This window comes from Ixodes scapularis, unplaced genomic scaffold, assembly GCF_016920785.2.
Source record: "Ixodes scapularis isolate PalLabHiFi unplaced genomic scaffold, ASM1692078v2 PGA_scaffold2__306_contigs__length_199485367, whole genome shotgun sequence".
NCBI lineage: Eukaryota > Metazoa > Arthropoda > Arachnida > Ixodida > Ixodidae > Ixodes > Ixodes scapularis.
Window position 1 is genome coordinate 150424642 of NW_024609857.1, and position 16154 is coordinate 150440795.

Here is a 16154-nt window from a genome sequence, read left to right on the forward strand (position 1 = left end):
ATCGGTACCGACACCGCGGCAGTTGCAAAGGCCGAAAAGCTCACCTTCATGATTCCCGCTGGTGACGCGTCCGCTCGTCGCGGCTGTCCCGTCGTCGGAACCGCGGAAGCGAGTGGGCACAACGGCGTAGCGGGACCGGACGTCCCATCCCGCTTATATAACGGGGCGGGTGTCGCGCCCGCGCGCGGGAGCAGCAAGAAGGCTGGGAGGGGGTGTGTCCCTTCGACGGAGGATGATGCTTCTCATTAAGAGGATCCCACTAATTTCGACGTCTTCGAAGTCACAGACGGCACCGCCTCCGGCCAAGACGACACCCGCGAGGGTTCGAGAGACGCGAACTCTTCCCGAGGTCGGAACTGCTAGACTACCGTTCACCCCTGAGCTGACAGTGCGGTGGAGGCTACGTGCTCGTTGAACCAATCGAACGCCTATCCTCCGCCACGTGATCACGCTCTGACCATGCCCATGCGCAGAAAGGGGGGGTGACGCGATGAGAGGGAGTCGGTTGATTGGGTAGGCGAGAGCTCAGCTCCCACCGCACCGTCGGCTTTGGGGCGAACGGAGCACAGCGAGGAATCACTTCAAGGTTCGAAGACGCCAAAACAGTCTCTCTCTCTCTGAACTCACGTGTTTGCCCGTTGTTCGTTTTCAGTTCCTTTTTACTTCTGTGGTTCGTAGTACGTACAACTCACCGCGTGCCTCTCTTTCTTTCTATGTATGTCTTCTGACCTTTTTTGTCGCTGTTTTTCTGTTCGTTTCAGGCACTGCCTCTCCCCAGTTCGCTATCTGTTTCCTCCCTGCTCACTCGTTTTCAATCTCTTTAATCTGCCGTGCTTCCGAGCTTTGTGAGCTGAAAGTGTTGATGCTGTGCTAGTTTCGCCTTAGAAATTTTCGCCCGCACCTGCTTGTTTATTTGATGTTTATATATATACAGTGTAATCCACTTATAACGATACCAGATATAACGATATATCGCTTATAGCGATCAAATTTTTTAGATTTGATCGCTATTTTTTTAGATTTGATTTGATCCAGATATAACGATAATCGGCTATAACGATTGGATTTTGCGGTTTTCTCAATATCGTTATAAGTGGACTGCACTGTATATATTTTATGCGATGTGGAAGATGCGATGAATTCGCGGTCGTTCTGTCTTCGTTACATTTGGGTGGGCCCTTGGATGATCGATGGCCGCGTGATTGTCCCCTTGGTACTCATGATGGTGGAACGCTGTAGTAGAGGTTCACGAGGTGGGTGTGGTGTTTTACACCAAGGGGCGCCTAAAAACAAATAAAAAAACCTTTGCTTATTCTACGTTTTATGTCATGAATAAATGACAAAAGGAAAGAAAATGAAACATGCACGTAGTACAAAAAAGGCAAGTCATTTTGACAAAACAAAAATCCAGACAACTTTATAAAAGGGCAGGGAAGCAACAAATATTGCTGTTTTTGTTTTGCGTTTTTAACATCTTCCGTCTTCAGTGTTTTGTGGAAGGTTTGTTCTTCCAGTTCAAAAAAATTAAGTACAATATTTTTTTTTCAATGAAAAACGGGCAGGTAAAGAAAGTTAAAACACATTGTGTGTTCTCTTTTCCATCAAATATAGTTGAACATGAACCTAAAATTCCCAAAAAATATAACCAACATCGAATGAAAAGGCAATTTTGTAACAACTTAAGTATATATTGTCATTATTATTTAATCAGTGACTTGTGTTTATTGAGCGGCGTTTTTTCTTCATGATCTCGATGAAATTCTGTCAAAAAAAAAAAATAAATGGCGCAAAAACAAAAAATAAAATCGAAAAAAAAGGGCAATGACATTTAATAATGTCGATTACAAATTGACAGCCCTTCCCAATTCCGATAACATTTGGTCTGAAATATCTATGTCCGCTTTCTGCCCTTCTGTTTTTATTCGCTTGCGTTTTGTGTTTGTATTTAAAGTAACTCTCATTTTATAAATTATTCACAAAGCTGCTTTTAAGTCAGTTAAGTCAGGTTGGTGATTCATCGCTTTAATATAGACAATAATGAGATACTGATTGCGCCTGTATGCTTGCTGCCAAAACATGGAAATGTTTTAGCAGCAAAACATTGCAATGTTCAAATTAGATAGAAAAGGTACAAACAAAAATTAGCTTCAATTTATAATCCGAGGCAATAACAGTCTTTGAGTGTGAAACGCAATTCAATTCTAAATACACCTTTCATTCCCCATTTTGGACAAGAGAGTCCTATCACCTCTGATATGTTAATCATTCAATTTACTCGGGAAATACACATGTAGATGTATACAAAATATTAAATTTGCTCGGTGGAAAACGATTGGCACTAAACACCTGATAGACCTGTCGGCGCTAATTTTATTTTATTACAGTTATCGGGTGCGTAAGAGTACAAATGTGTTCAACATTGATGTTCTTTCAAATTGTCGTCACGCTCTCTTTCTAAGAATATGGAATCAGCAACGATTACGCAACTAAATGCAGTAGAATACATTTCTCTTTCACTTCGGTACACTTATGCTTCCTGCACACCGCTGTATTTGTTTGTTTTTTATATTATTTGGTTGCCTTGGTTACAACGCTTTAGCTGTGCCAAAGCCCACACATGACAAACGTCAGCATTTTACCTTAGTTAGATAAATGTGAAGTGTGCCTCATTAACATTCACACATCGATGCCATTCTTATTTTTTTTTCTTATTTGCATTAGCTTTCTAGATTACGCGTGACAATTAAAGTAACATAATTCTTGTTGTTGGTGGTGGTGTTTTTGTGTAGACACCAAGGCGAGAAGTGCTACTACACATTAACCTTGACCCAAACATGAAATTTTCAGGATTACTTTTACATGCGTTTTCTTTCTTTTATTATTAGGCAAAACAATGATTCGTATCTAGGATTATTCCAAGGCACTATAACTAAACGCGGCTAGGGCTGTTCAGTCTGAAATATTGCCTCGAGTGGGTGGAAACATTATAGTGCAAAATTTTTAGTTCATGGGTTACTTTGATATGCTGATATGTGTATGCTTCAAGATCACTCATAGAGTGAACTGCGCATTATTTTTTCATTCCCATTATTTCTTCCGTACTATAATCCAGTCCTTACGGTATGTCGCAAAAAAAAAATATTTCCCAATGTTTGCTTGCAACCAGAAATTTGTATAGATTGTTTAAAATTCAAAATCAAATTTCCGAGAAAACTTGAAAAACTACACCCGTAGACATGTTAGCTTTTCCAGGTACGATTATATCACCCTCTTCGTGAAACAGGCACATTTTTCTTAAGCACCCTCAGCTTTCTTCCTTAAGCCTTATGTTTGACTTTCTTTGCTCTGAGGTTGTTTTGTGACTGTCAGTTTTCGTGTCTTACGTGCAAAACCAACGCAAGGAATTTGGCAGAATCCGGTGGAAGCCGGAGGATTAATTTCGACCACCTGTTCCTCAAAAGTTCTCGTCAAGTTCCGGGCACCTCGGGTCGGATAAACTCACCAGCTGGGTATCCGTAGGCGGGCACTACTCCTCTTCTGTGACTGGTGTATTCTTTTATTTTTATTTCCCTTAGTCTCGGGGGTTTTGTGAAAATAAATAGTGACCACATCATCTATATAAATGCCCATATTAAATTTATCGATTGTGAGCAATCGTTCATATTTGAAAAATCCCTGCATCTTAGTTAACTATTATATATCTCATTGCCTTCCTTTTATGGTATGTTGTTTTTACTTTAATATAATTTATGCAATAATTATTTCCAACAAATATTTCCGGAGCATTTGCTGCGGCAAGCCTCAGTACAAAAAACAGAGCCCTGGCATACGGTGCGAATTATACGGAAGCAGGTTAGTACTTGCACTAATTCTTGTTTGCGACATTTTGTGGTCTAAATTTATCTAAAAATGAATACCTTGTTTACTAGGCTAATTGTGAAACTGCACCAACGTTTAGTTATGCCCATATTGAGTGTGTTTACGTCAGGCTGAAATGTGCTTGAATTTACAACGAGCAGTAGGTATCGCTGCTAGGAATAGCTACCCTCTGGGCTACAGAACATATTTAAGGTTATACTTAAAGGTTACCAATTATGTGAACATACGTACATATAACTGATAACTTTTTTTGGCAAGCTCACGTTGACTACGTAACAAGTAACGCAAATCGTACTCTCGGCTACTTACGGCGAAACTTTTCTTTTGCCGCCTCTGGTTTGAAACTTCTGCTTTATAAAACTTTGGTAGTACCAAAACATAAATACGGTGATACCGTACATTCACAAAACGGCGCATGGCTTGAAAAAGGTGGCCAATAGATCAAACGTGAAAGTAGTGTTTTCCGCACCAAACAAACTTAGTAGATTATGTAGGATGACAGATCCTTTTTGTAAGGCCCCTTCTGGCTGCGCGGTAAAACACAGGGATCCCTTCGTTGAATGTGCGGAGGGAGTAGTATATCAGATCCCCTTATCATGCGGAAACAAGTATATAGGTCAGACAGGTAGGTGTGTTAATGATAGGCTGAGGGAGCACAAACTTAAAGTAGGAAATTATCGGGACGGTCATCTGTCTGATCATTGTGAAAGGTGCAAGTGTATGCCGTTGTTTTCCGAGAGCAAGATTCTGGCACGGCACAAGGAAAAAACTGTGAGGGAGATAATCGAGGCAGATGAGATTAGGAAGGGTGGTGCAGCATGTGTCAGCGTGGCCTCAATTGATTTACTGGACAAAGAGCGTGCGTTCCTCAATGACGCGGCCTGGCACCGGGTTGGCTAGTGATGGAGCAAAATCAGAAACTCAGATGGTATAAAGGTGTCGTTTCACGTAATAAAATCAGTTGTTAGAAGCGCACTGTGCTGTCTGTTTCTCGCCTCTTTGTCCCTGTTTTTTGAGCGCTAAAATGTATTCCAAATTCCAAAACCAACTAGCCCAGCAATCGACTCTACATAAATGCGGGTCATAAATTTCGCAAAAACTCGCTCATTTTTAACATAGAAAACATCCAATATCATTCTGTACGTTTCAGTTTTTTATAACTACATTCGCACTTCTAGCGTGACAGCAATGAAATTTAATTTGGACTTGCCCGATCTCGCTTTACGCCGTAAAATCTTTCGACCTTTACTTTTCACAAAATCTACCATTTTAAATCGTTCCCAGTGACTTACTTTTTCAGCCCCTTCATACAGCTCTTCCAGCAACGATCATCAATTCAAGGTTGACGTGCCCAACAGTCTAAGAAATTTGCATTTTTGTTTCTTCATTCCCACCACATGCAGCGACTGCGGGCCGTCCCCCCCCCCCCCCCCCCCCCCCGCCCTTACCTCGATTCCTTCCGTCACAGACACCAACCTCTTCAAATCTGCCTTTTAAAATCACATACAGTCATGTCTTATTAATATGGACCCCGTTAATATGAATACTCCGCTATATGTACACCCTTTTCGGGGGACAAACTGGAAAAATACAAGCATTTTTGTCTCGTTAAAAATAGATGACTCCCATTATTGACGATATTTTGGGGGAACGGAGGCGTTCATATTAACGAGACATCACTGTATTGTAACCGGGCCTACTTGTTTTTTGTCCGCTTATGTTATTATATCGTTTTACCCACCCTCTCTCTAATGATTCGGCCTTGAGAGTAAATCAATGAACAAATAAATAAATAAACACGTTATTCCCCTAGTGTACTTCGATTTAGCTTTTACGAATTAGTGATGCAGTGATGAAGACCACCAGTACCAAGCGTCTACGTATCAAACATATTGAGCATCGCAGAATAACGTTGAAATATTGCGAGAGCGACTGAGCGATGCTCCTAATTTCGGATATCCCCCTTCACTCTACAGCGGAGTGCGCGGTCCTGAGGAGTAGCCAGAGAATAGCTCATGTTAACAGTCACTGTCCAGTTGACTATGCGAGCTGTCTACTCAGAAGCGCTTATACCTAGCATTTCCTTGTGAAGATACGGGTCCCAATCAGTTGCGGCGACCTTCAAACTATCGGCCTCTTTCGGGACAGCTACTCTTATGTTACAATACGATTAAATGCTTAAATTTGAGACATACCGAGAACCTCTTGTAATCACGTCATCTTAGTGTATTTAGGTGCGATCTTAACTAACACCCTCAAACTGCTTGTAGCCCAAATATTTTAATAGTTTTAGTGACATGCTCCCTTCTGCTTATACACCTTTCCGTAAATGCGTATGAGGACGCGTTCATTGCTGTGTTACTGTGTTATGCACGCTCACTTTCTGGCTGGCTGACTGGGCTGTGGTTTAGAAGATGACAGTAAAAACGTCTATTGGCAACGTGCGCAATCAAAAGCGTCGCTGTGGTCGGACTGCCACGATTTGCCGAATGCTAACTCTGACGTCAGCAAAAGATTTCTTGTTGACAAAAATAAAAGTAATGAAAGAACTTCAATTTTGACGGCGTTGGCAGTGTTGGTTTTAGAGCGCAGAGCGCAATGAGTTCAAGCTTCCACCATGCTCATTACAAACACCATCGAACTTGTTGTTCGCAAGGTAATGACGTCACGAGAGGGAATGACAGGAGAGCGCACCGAACCATATCGCTGTAAAGCCCCTCGATGTGTTTACGTAGGCCTTTATCAAGGGGCTTTATATTGCTGCTAATAGTTCGACACAGAACAACACTCTGATCAAAACGTTCGATCTGCAACCTACACAAGTCGACCTCAAGCACGCTCGTGCCGGTTAAATCTGCAATTCTTGGCAGCGCGTGCTTACTGATAGCCCTGAAGCCATATAGACAATTGCAAGTGGGGCGACAAGTCGCCGCCATGTCTCTGCTCGCGCGGACGAGTCCGTGCAAATGCAAGCTTGCCAAAACTGCGCTCACGCGCATGCTTCACGGGCTTGCACTCTTGGGGCATCAGTCACGGCGCCATGCTTGAAGTTTTCTACAAGGTCTTCCACGTAACTTGAGCCAACTTTTAAGAGTATTTTGTGCATTTTAGGAAGACAAAACCAAGGAATAGTTTAGTTCATTGTTTGGAGCAAGTCAGAATGTTTTTCGTAATTTGCCCAATTAACTAATTATTTAGGATCAATTAATGAACTTCTGAAAAGTTCAATTTAGTGCAAACGTTTAATAACAATGTTGTATAGCGTCCTCATAAACATCGAATTAAGTAGAGGGCTTCAAAAAAGCTAGCGAATTATTGAAAAAACAACACGAAAAAACGCAAATATTTCATTACCCCTATCAACAGTGTTCTGTTCAGCATGCGGGCCTAGTTTAATCAAGCCACGGCTGAGAGCGCTGCATTGCAAGGATCTCAAACGCAAAGTCACATTCGTTTTTTTTTGTTTTTTTTTGTAATTCGCGTGCTTTTTTTTTTTTTTTTTTTTGAAACCCAGGAAAACGAACAGTGTTAGAAGTTTCTTGATAAAAGCCACTGAATTGGATGTTTCTGATGACACTCTACAACTGCCATTGAAACTTTTTCCCTATATTGAATATTTCAAAAATTCATTGATTAATCTTAAATAATTAGTTCATTGGGAAAAACACGAAAATATAGTCTGACTTGCTCCAAACAATGAATAAAATTATTCTTTCGGTATCGTGTTCCTAAAATGCACAAAAATATTTTTAAAGCTTGGTTAAATTTACCTGAAGCACCTTTATACTATATAATAGGGGCACTCTCAATTATCTCCATCTCAAAACATGCCGGTGACACGCCGCTGAAACAAAACAAGCCAACTTGCAATGGCTCCGACACAGAGATTAAATTGATCTCAATTTGCACTTTTGCGGGGCATATGACAGCGGCACGCTTTTAACTTATGTGAATTCCAATTCGACTCTCACCTATTTCGTTTGAGAAGGTCATGCTTGCAAACTCTATCCGAAGTCACAATACATCGCCCTCTTCATTAGTGAAGTTTGTTTTTTTCTCTCGAGCACAACATGGATTATGGAGAAAGTCCAAACATAGAGGGTCCCCATGGCCTCCTCAAAAAGGTAATGTTTACAGAACTCTAGCCATTGCCAGCTTAAGAAACTAAAAAGGTGGCTTATTATGTCCATGCTTCGTAAGTGGTTCTTCTGCGTTCATAACTGTCTATTTTTTTCAGAATCGGAACGATGCGCATAACTTTTGTTGACGTTATATTTTATTCCTCATCTCTTAGTTCTATATACTGCCTCCTACTACATTCAGGATAAAATTGAAATAAATTGAATTGAAATATAGCCTTCGTAAACAAAATCGGCTTTGTCTAGGTTTATAAGTGTCTGTCTACAGCGTCCATAGACAGTGAACACGTTAGCTTTGTTCGAATCGGCCAGATAGTTCTGAACCAGTTCTGTCCGAGTTCCGAGAAATTCAGGGGTCGTGCAGCGGCACCGCAGAGCCAGCGCAGCTACCGCGTTAGGACTGGCAGACTATACCCGTTTTCACCTCAAAAACCGTAGTAAACAAAGTCCGGCTCCTGGCGGAGCGTTACTAATTTCCCCCTTTATGTTGATGATTAAGATATATATAGGTTAGTTTTAGATTAGATATATGTTATCTTATCAAGACGTACACGGTTCAAACGTCAAAAATAATTGCATTTTCTTCCGACAACCAAATCTCGTAAAAACTACTTCGCGCCGCGTATGAACAATGTGCAAAACTTGTTTTTTATTGAGGTGGAAAAAAAAAGGGGGGGGGGGGGCTATAGAAGCACAGGGTGCTGTCTGCGTCTGTTGGCTCTCGTTTCTCCACGGCACGTCGTATGCTACATTGTATCTTCGAGGTTTGATAACAACATTCACGTTTTTTTAGTTTTAAAGTAAATAAACGAAATATTTCTATGAATGTATCTTTTTTCGAGTGTACTAAAAACGTTTTCAACACGAAATGTCTTCCTGTCTGCATTTTTCTAAAGGTCACCGTCCGCTTTCTATCGTTTCCATAAGCATTCTCGTTTCCTTCGACTGCCCACGGCACCATATAATTTACACTATTGTGGAAATAATAGATTAATTCTAAGTTTCTCGAGTTTTTCATTTCGATGATAGGTTCGAGCCATCAGGATGATTTTGAGTCGGGAGTTACTGAGGGCAGCGCGCGATAGTGGACACTTCGAAGGCGAAGTCCTGTCGAGAGCGTCGGCTTGGCCGAAACAGTTATCGACCGTCACTGTGTAATCTAAATTCAAGCGTTTATTTTGACTCTCATGAACTTGTCACGTAGAATTACCAAGGTACGAGGATAAAGAAAAGCAACATAAACGGCCAGAAGGACGAGGGAAGGACAATCCCGTCCTTGTCCTTTTTGCCGTTTATGTTGCTTTCGTTTCTCCCTGTAACTTTACCAGCACGCTCTAATTTGTCAAGGCAAGACTCCCAAGCCAATGGCGATCCTAAGCGTCTTCCAAAGACCCGTTAATGGGCGGCAACAGATATCGGCTAACAAAGCTTGCAGTAACATGCTTAGCTACGTTAGCATGCGAGTGCCGTACTAAATCGCAGACTTCTGCAACGTACAGTAATCCTTAGTCTGCATCTAAAACCTGCTGAAGGCAGGGGAAAATCACGGGTATAAAACTCTGTTTGTGTCTTTTAAGAAGAATAACAACAGAGTGAATACTCACGTAGCATCACAAATAACAATTTACGTGGGCCAATCTTCCAACAACAGGGAGCCAAACCTGCGCGAGCAGGGGCGTAAGACGCTTTTAAAACATCATGTTTGAGCCAATTCATACCCCCCGTTAGGATGTCGCTTCCGCGTCCACCATGGGTTCATTAGTTTGAGAGGAGATGTTAGCTTCGTTTCGGCGTTATTCTTAAACATCGCAAAAATTTTAGCAAGAGCTCCGCGAAATGGCACCGCGGGCAGAGACGGACGAAGAGTACATCGTCTGCTCCCGTCGTCTGCGTCTGCACGGACGCTAAACTGACTTCGGAGTCGGTTCAAGATTTTGAGGAACTGGATCTGAACTCGTTCAGTACTGGGATGAATCGAACGCAACAGTGCAGCGCCGTGCCACTTCAAACTGAATCGTGGGCGCCAGTTCTTGTACTGTTGAACTGGTTCAGCAAGTTCAGGCGAATTGAACTAGCCTAATATATTGGTGTGCTAATAAATCTTTCGCCTTGTAGTCGTGTAATGTCCCCATTGGCTTAAAAAATAATTCAGTGATCAAGCCCTGAAAAATAGTTTTTGGAAACAAAATCATACACTACAGCCGTTAGAAAGTAACTACCATTACCAAAGTTAAAGATCGACATCCGAGGCCTTTCAAATCCAACTTTTTACTTATACTCAAGAGTCACACCTCTCAGGTAGCTTAGAGATGTTGTGTATAAATATCTTAATAGTTGGTAAGTTAATTGTTAAATGTAATCTCAGCCAGAATAAAATTAGTCTATCCAAAGGGTGTCTAATGTTAAGCAAGTGTAGTGTACGACTGTTAGTCTGGATTCTTTAGCCTGCATCACGAAGTTTTGATACACTGTGAATGATAAAGCCGTACCTCATATATAATATTTTTAAATTGACACAATTCACAATAGGATGAACAAGGGGTTAACCCGATATATGTTATATTGTTTTTATTTCAGAGCCATGTTAGCGCTTTGACCCTAAGCAACGTTTGTAGTGCTCTGGCTTAAACACGTGGAGAGATGACTGCAATGTATAAATTAAACGTTGCAGAACGTTTCCTTCTGGTATGCAATAACCCTATAAGAAGAAGAAAACGACCGTTTTCTCGACAAATAACATTTATTGTTGACATTCGCAAGCTGACAAGAAAGAGAGACTAAGACACTGTACACACGATCACAGTGGGCAGATGGCACGCAGAGACAATTGAAGATACCGAGGTGGGAGACGAAGAGGAAAAAAGTAGAGCAAACAGAAATATATAACACTAAAATTGTTTGTACAGTTTTAAATAAGTTAGTAGTGCTTGAAGCCGCCGTATCCGAGTCCATGTCCGTAGCCGAGACCAAGCCCAAGACCGTGACCGTAGCCAAGTCCGTATCCATGACCAACAACGGCGACGCCGTGGCCATAGCCGTGGCCGAGACCATAGCCAAGACCAAGCCCGTGTCCGTATCCGTATCCGTGTCCGTAGCCGACAGCTACGGGGGCAGCGTGGGCCACAGCAACGGGAGCAGAGTGAGCCACGGCGACTGGGGCGGCGTGAGCGACCGCAACGGGGGCGGCGTGAGCGACCGCGACGGGGGCGGCGTGAGCGACCGCGACGGGAGCGGCCAAGACGGGAGCGGCGACGGCAACCTTAGCGACCGGGGCAGCCACGGCGACGCCGACAGCGGCGACTTTGTGGGGAGCGTCGAAGGAGGCGGCAGCGGGATGGGAGGCGGCGGTGCCGGGCTCGTTGGTGTGTACAGAGGCGCGGAAGCCGTGGCCGTCGGCGACGTACTTGACGACACGGACGCGGCCGTCCGCGTCAGTCAGGCCGTAAGAGCCGACTTTGTTGCCCCAGGCATCTCCGGCCTCCTGACGGAAGGAGCCGCCGCTGGTGTGGCTCTCTTTGTAGCCAAACTTGTAGTTGCCGGCCAGCTGGAAGGCGAAACAGAATACGCCAGACGGATTAGTTTGCGCATATCTTTAGGAAATATAGATTTATTTTGTCTTAGAGTGCGAAGCTTTTAAACTTCTGTGGCTTTCTTGAAGACGAAGCTAATGCAAAAAAAGCTGTAGAAAAAAAAAAAAAAAGAAGAAACGGGTACCAAGGAGGGAAACAAGATGATATATTGCTCTACAGTAGTTGAGAATAACGCAATGGAAGCTATATCAGGTATTACCATAAAAATATGGGCATTTTTAGCCCCCCTTCCCCCTCGTGACCATCCCGCGATTCTTTTCAGAACATTATTCCGATCTGCAACTCCATGAGAGCATTACATGATTCACTATCCTTATTTTTAACTTCCTTGTTGCAATAAATATGGACATCTCCAAGTTTTATTTGACCGGGAATTCGCAGAAAACAAAAAATAAGACATGATAGAAGACTTTCATCCCTCTTTCTTTTTACGTTACTCACTTATTGTCAGGCTTCTGTAATCTTAGATTATAACGTTGTTTCGCAGCCAACGAGCCTTAAATTATTTCAAGAAACTTGACCCATCCCGTGACGTCTGTTGACGCCAATTAAGACGTTCCGGTGCCAACAGATTGTCAGTAATCTCTCCAGCGGAAAAATCCCCGCAGTTGAGATAACAAAGGCGATAGCCGCAAAAACTTCACAGACTTTGCAAACTCTGTGCCAAGATTGCCTTCCGACACGGCATGCCGGAAGCGTGCAAATTTTGCAATTACCTTTACGGATAAAATAGCTCAAAAGGCCATATCGGTCAGCATTACGCAATGTGTCAGGTACTGCTCCTTTGGCTCTTGGCTCGCAATCTAATTTTAGTTTTTGTGCTGCCAATAACTCTAAAGTACGCAACGGCAGAAATTCAGTTAAACAAGACTACCTTCCTTTGTTTTGCATACCTTAAACAACTCAGAGCAGGCATACCACTTCTCCAACTGCTAACGCGCTTTGTTTAACTAGCGCAGAGTTCGATTCTGCTGGGCACATCGACATGTACCGCTGCCAAGCTTAGCGGGGTATCGCTTTATTGCTAAGTGCTGACTCAACGTTACCTTGAAATAGGTGTAGCTGCTATTAAGTTCCCTGAGAATGGCCTCTATCATCTCCCAACGAAAACAACTGGTTGGGACAAGAACAGGTTAATGACGACTGGTTTCATCAAGCCCCTTTGAATCCCCATAAAGAAAGTTCGTTCCTCGTATAGCGCTCTTCTACTCGTACGCGTGGTTCATTGTGTATATATTAGTATATATATTATGCATATATTAGAACGGAGACGTTCTAACGGTGCAAAACGTAATTTAAAGCTTGTATATTGTTCTCAGTAGACCATTACTCAGTACTGCTTAGATCACGAAGACACTGCATGCACGTAACTGACACTTTTATTTTTTACGTAAATGCGGAGGGTATAAATTCGACAAAATTTTTACATATGTAGAATACGTCTTCGTCACACAAATTACAAACTTACGTTAGTTGCGCATTACCAGAGGTTCAAACGGCGAGAACACACAGCGACACGTACAGCAAGATTCAAAGTACTAAACTACTGATTTCCGGACATCAGGAAAGAAAATTTACCAATGCAGCGAACGAGGTGCTGTCGAATTCTTCAGACTCGTTGTTTCCTTATTGCCATTGCGCTAAGACTAAATAGTTAAAGTGGTATAAGTTCACAGTCCTATAAGATAGAGATGTTCGACGACGGTGAATGGCCTGACTTTTGTGCATTCTCACTATTCATAGTGGAATTCGTATTTCCTGCTCATTTTCAATAAACTGTTTAAACTCGGTGGGACTCTGCACTGAGCCCGATTTTCTTTCATCCGGTTTTAGCTAGATTCGGAGACAAACAATCACCTATTCCAAATGGTCTACGTTTGACACCTTTTTTTTAAAAGAAGGAGTGGCAAAAAACGCGAGGAAACGAGGCCTCAAATCTCTAGATATGAAGACAGCACGAAGAAAATTCCTGTATTTGCTTACGTCCTGGGTGCGGTGCTGAGTGGAGTGTCCGGACTCGAGGACAGCTGCGGCGTGCACGACGGGAGCGTGCAAGTGGCCGGCGCTTGCCACGGCGGCAAGGGCGAAGAGAATGGCAACCTGAAACACAATCGCCGTACTTCCTTTAGCTTCATTTGTGTTCCTTTTGTTAAACGTATGTTATTTCCATGGAAGCAGTAGCGTGTAGTTGTAGGAGTTCATGGTTAAAATGAACATAGCAAAAATAACCTAAGTGAGTGCCTTTACTTCTCAAACTACAGAAGGTGGTTTGGAAAGTAAACGGACGTGAATCCAAACGACAATTAAGATTGAAAAACAAGTTCGAGCTACCTCCCTTTGTAAAGTGGGATCTAAACCTCACTCATGCAGTGGCAATCTCAGAGTCAGGCGTTGTAACGTAACTTACTTTAATGAATGACAGCGCTTTAGCTGAAACGTGAACCAGGCATCGCTAGGCTTGCACGTTTTGTCGAAGCCTCTGAGGCAGCACAAATTGATTTTCTTTGTTTCTTCAAATATAATAGGCGAACAAAAAGGAAGTACAGCTGGAATTACGGGAGTAGGCTGAATATGCGTCAGAACATGGCCAATCATGAATAACGTGTATATAACATATATCGCCCATTTAATGACCACTGGGGCTTCTACCTTAAACAGCTGATACGAAGCCTGAGTTATGAGAGCGCACCAAAGCCCGGTGAGAAAGTTTTAATGATTATAAGCCTCGCCATTTTTATAGTTTCCTCAAAAAATACCTGTTCTCATGAGCACGCTTTATTCACTTTTTCCCTACTCATTGACAACTAAAGAAGTAGCGGATATGGCCACATATAGAAAATATACTGTCTTTCTTCTAATTAAACGCAGTAGTAACGCACGATGTTAGGTAAGCAAAAGTAAAAATAAATATGGAAATATGAAAAGTGTAGTCAAGATTAGTCACACCATATAATTTTTCCTACCCTGCCCATCCGTGTAGGCGGCTTCTGATATCTGTACGTCAGGCTTATAAAACGCAACGGGCGTTTAACTCTAAATGGCCTACCACTGTGGAGCCTATTATGCCCTGTTTTGCAGAAATAAGAAAACTGTAAAAAATTAAGGAGCCTACAAACTACTAATCAGCATCTTATTTTCTTGAAAGCTGGAAAATTTTCAGAACTAGAACAAACAATAAGTGTTCCTCGAGGATCAAGTGTTTCACTTCCGGATCTGCTTGGTCAGTGACGAAGTGGGAAGCGTTCATTACAAAGCTTACATGAGACGAGCTTTGTAGCCTTCATGATAACAAAAAGAAATACTTCAATCTGTTCAACAACAACAACAAAAAATAAAAACGAATGTTTATGACCGTTTATCGGCACGATCAGCTTCAGGGTCATGACACGTCTTCATTAATTCCAGCGGTAATCAGCGATCGATCGCGTTGGCATCGAGTGTCACGCGCAGGATCGGTGTTCCATCCTACCTTCATGTTGGACCCGCTGGTTCTCTCTGCGACAGGGGGGAATCGACAAAGTGACCGACGCAGCCATGCCAGTCCATTTATACGGGAGCGCACTGTCGACGTCACTCACCGAGGGCGGCCCCCCTTTCTTTCTGCCGCCCCAGGGGTGTCAATATCAAGACCGAGACGTTTAAGGCCTCCGCCAGTTCCTTAACCTTCGCTTGCGCGGGCCCCCGGAACAGAAATTTTCTTTCCGCGGGGTTGCGAGGTCAAAGACAAAAGGTGCAGGGCCCTCGGGCTTTGGAAGCGAGTCTGGTCCAAAAAACGACGCGTTTCCTCTCGAAGCCTTGACAGTCGTTCTTTCTTTTTTTGCTGGCGCCCGAGGCGCAGGGTGGGGTCCGACACTGAAGGTATTACGTCGGTTGGTGTCCAGGTATTACAAGATCAAACCTCTAGCAGGTGTCGCCCGTCGAGTATGGAGAGAGCATCGGCCGCGAAGAAGGAAGAAAACAAAAAAAGGCACAACTGAATGTTCCGGTTTATCGCGGTCTGTGAACGCCTTGGGCTGAGAGGATCGAGAGGGCTAATTTTAGAAGAGAGGAGCTCGCTGTTGGAAGATGCAGCTTGTCTGACGCCCTCAGTCCTACGCGAATCCAAATGTTCGACGTCTAATTGATTGTTGATGAGCGTATATGTCCGAGTAACGCAGTGCTAGTGTCAAATGCATGAGCTGGGGTCGGTTGACGTGATTTGGTTACTGCGGGTGTGTCATAGTGAATAGGAGGAGAGCTTTCGAAGGGAGGAAGGTACAAAAAAGTCCGCTATATTTTCAGAAATTGTTTTACCGAAACGCAAGGTTTTGATTGATTGCCCTCTCTTTTTCTTTATTTTTATGGCTTTTTAAACGATATGCGACTGGTAAAATTCCAATTTAAAATCATTTCTCCCAGGCCAAAATTAATTTCATGGCCTCTTTAGGCAATTGGAAGTCGATTTGATATGAAGACGATTTGGAAGTTGAGTTAAATAATTGAAATATGTCAGGTGTTTTCCAGTTAACGTGGACGAAGTTTTAGTACGAACTTCTGCTTGCACGTC

At 42.9% G+C, this 16154-nt stretch overlaps 1 protein-coding gene across 1 annotated transcript; it reads right to left on the minus strand.

Annotated features, from left to right (window-relative positions):
• Positions 1 to 10935: 10935 nt before the first annotated feature.
• LOC115327675 (adult-specific rigid cuticular protein 15.5) lies at positions 10936 to 15083 on the minus strand. The gene is made up of 3 exons (XM_040210294.2): positions 15078 to 15083; positions 13592 to 13708; positions 10936 to 11562 (listed from the first exon to the last, which is right to left on the minus strand). Exons 1-3 carry the CDS (start codon positions 15081 to 15083, stop codon positions 10936 to 10938), a joined length of 750 nt encoding a protein of 249 aa, XP_040066228.2.
• Between the last annotated feature and the right edge of the window lie 1071 nt (positions 15084 to 16154).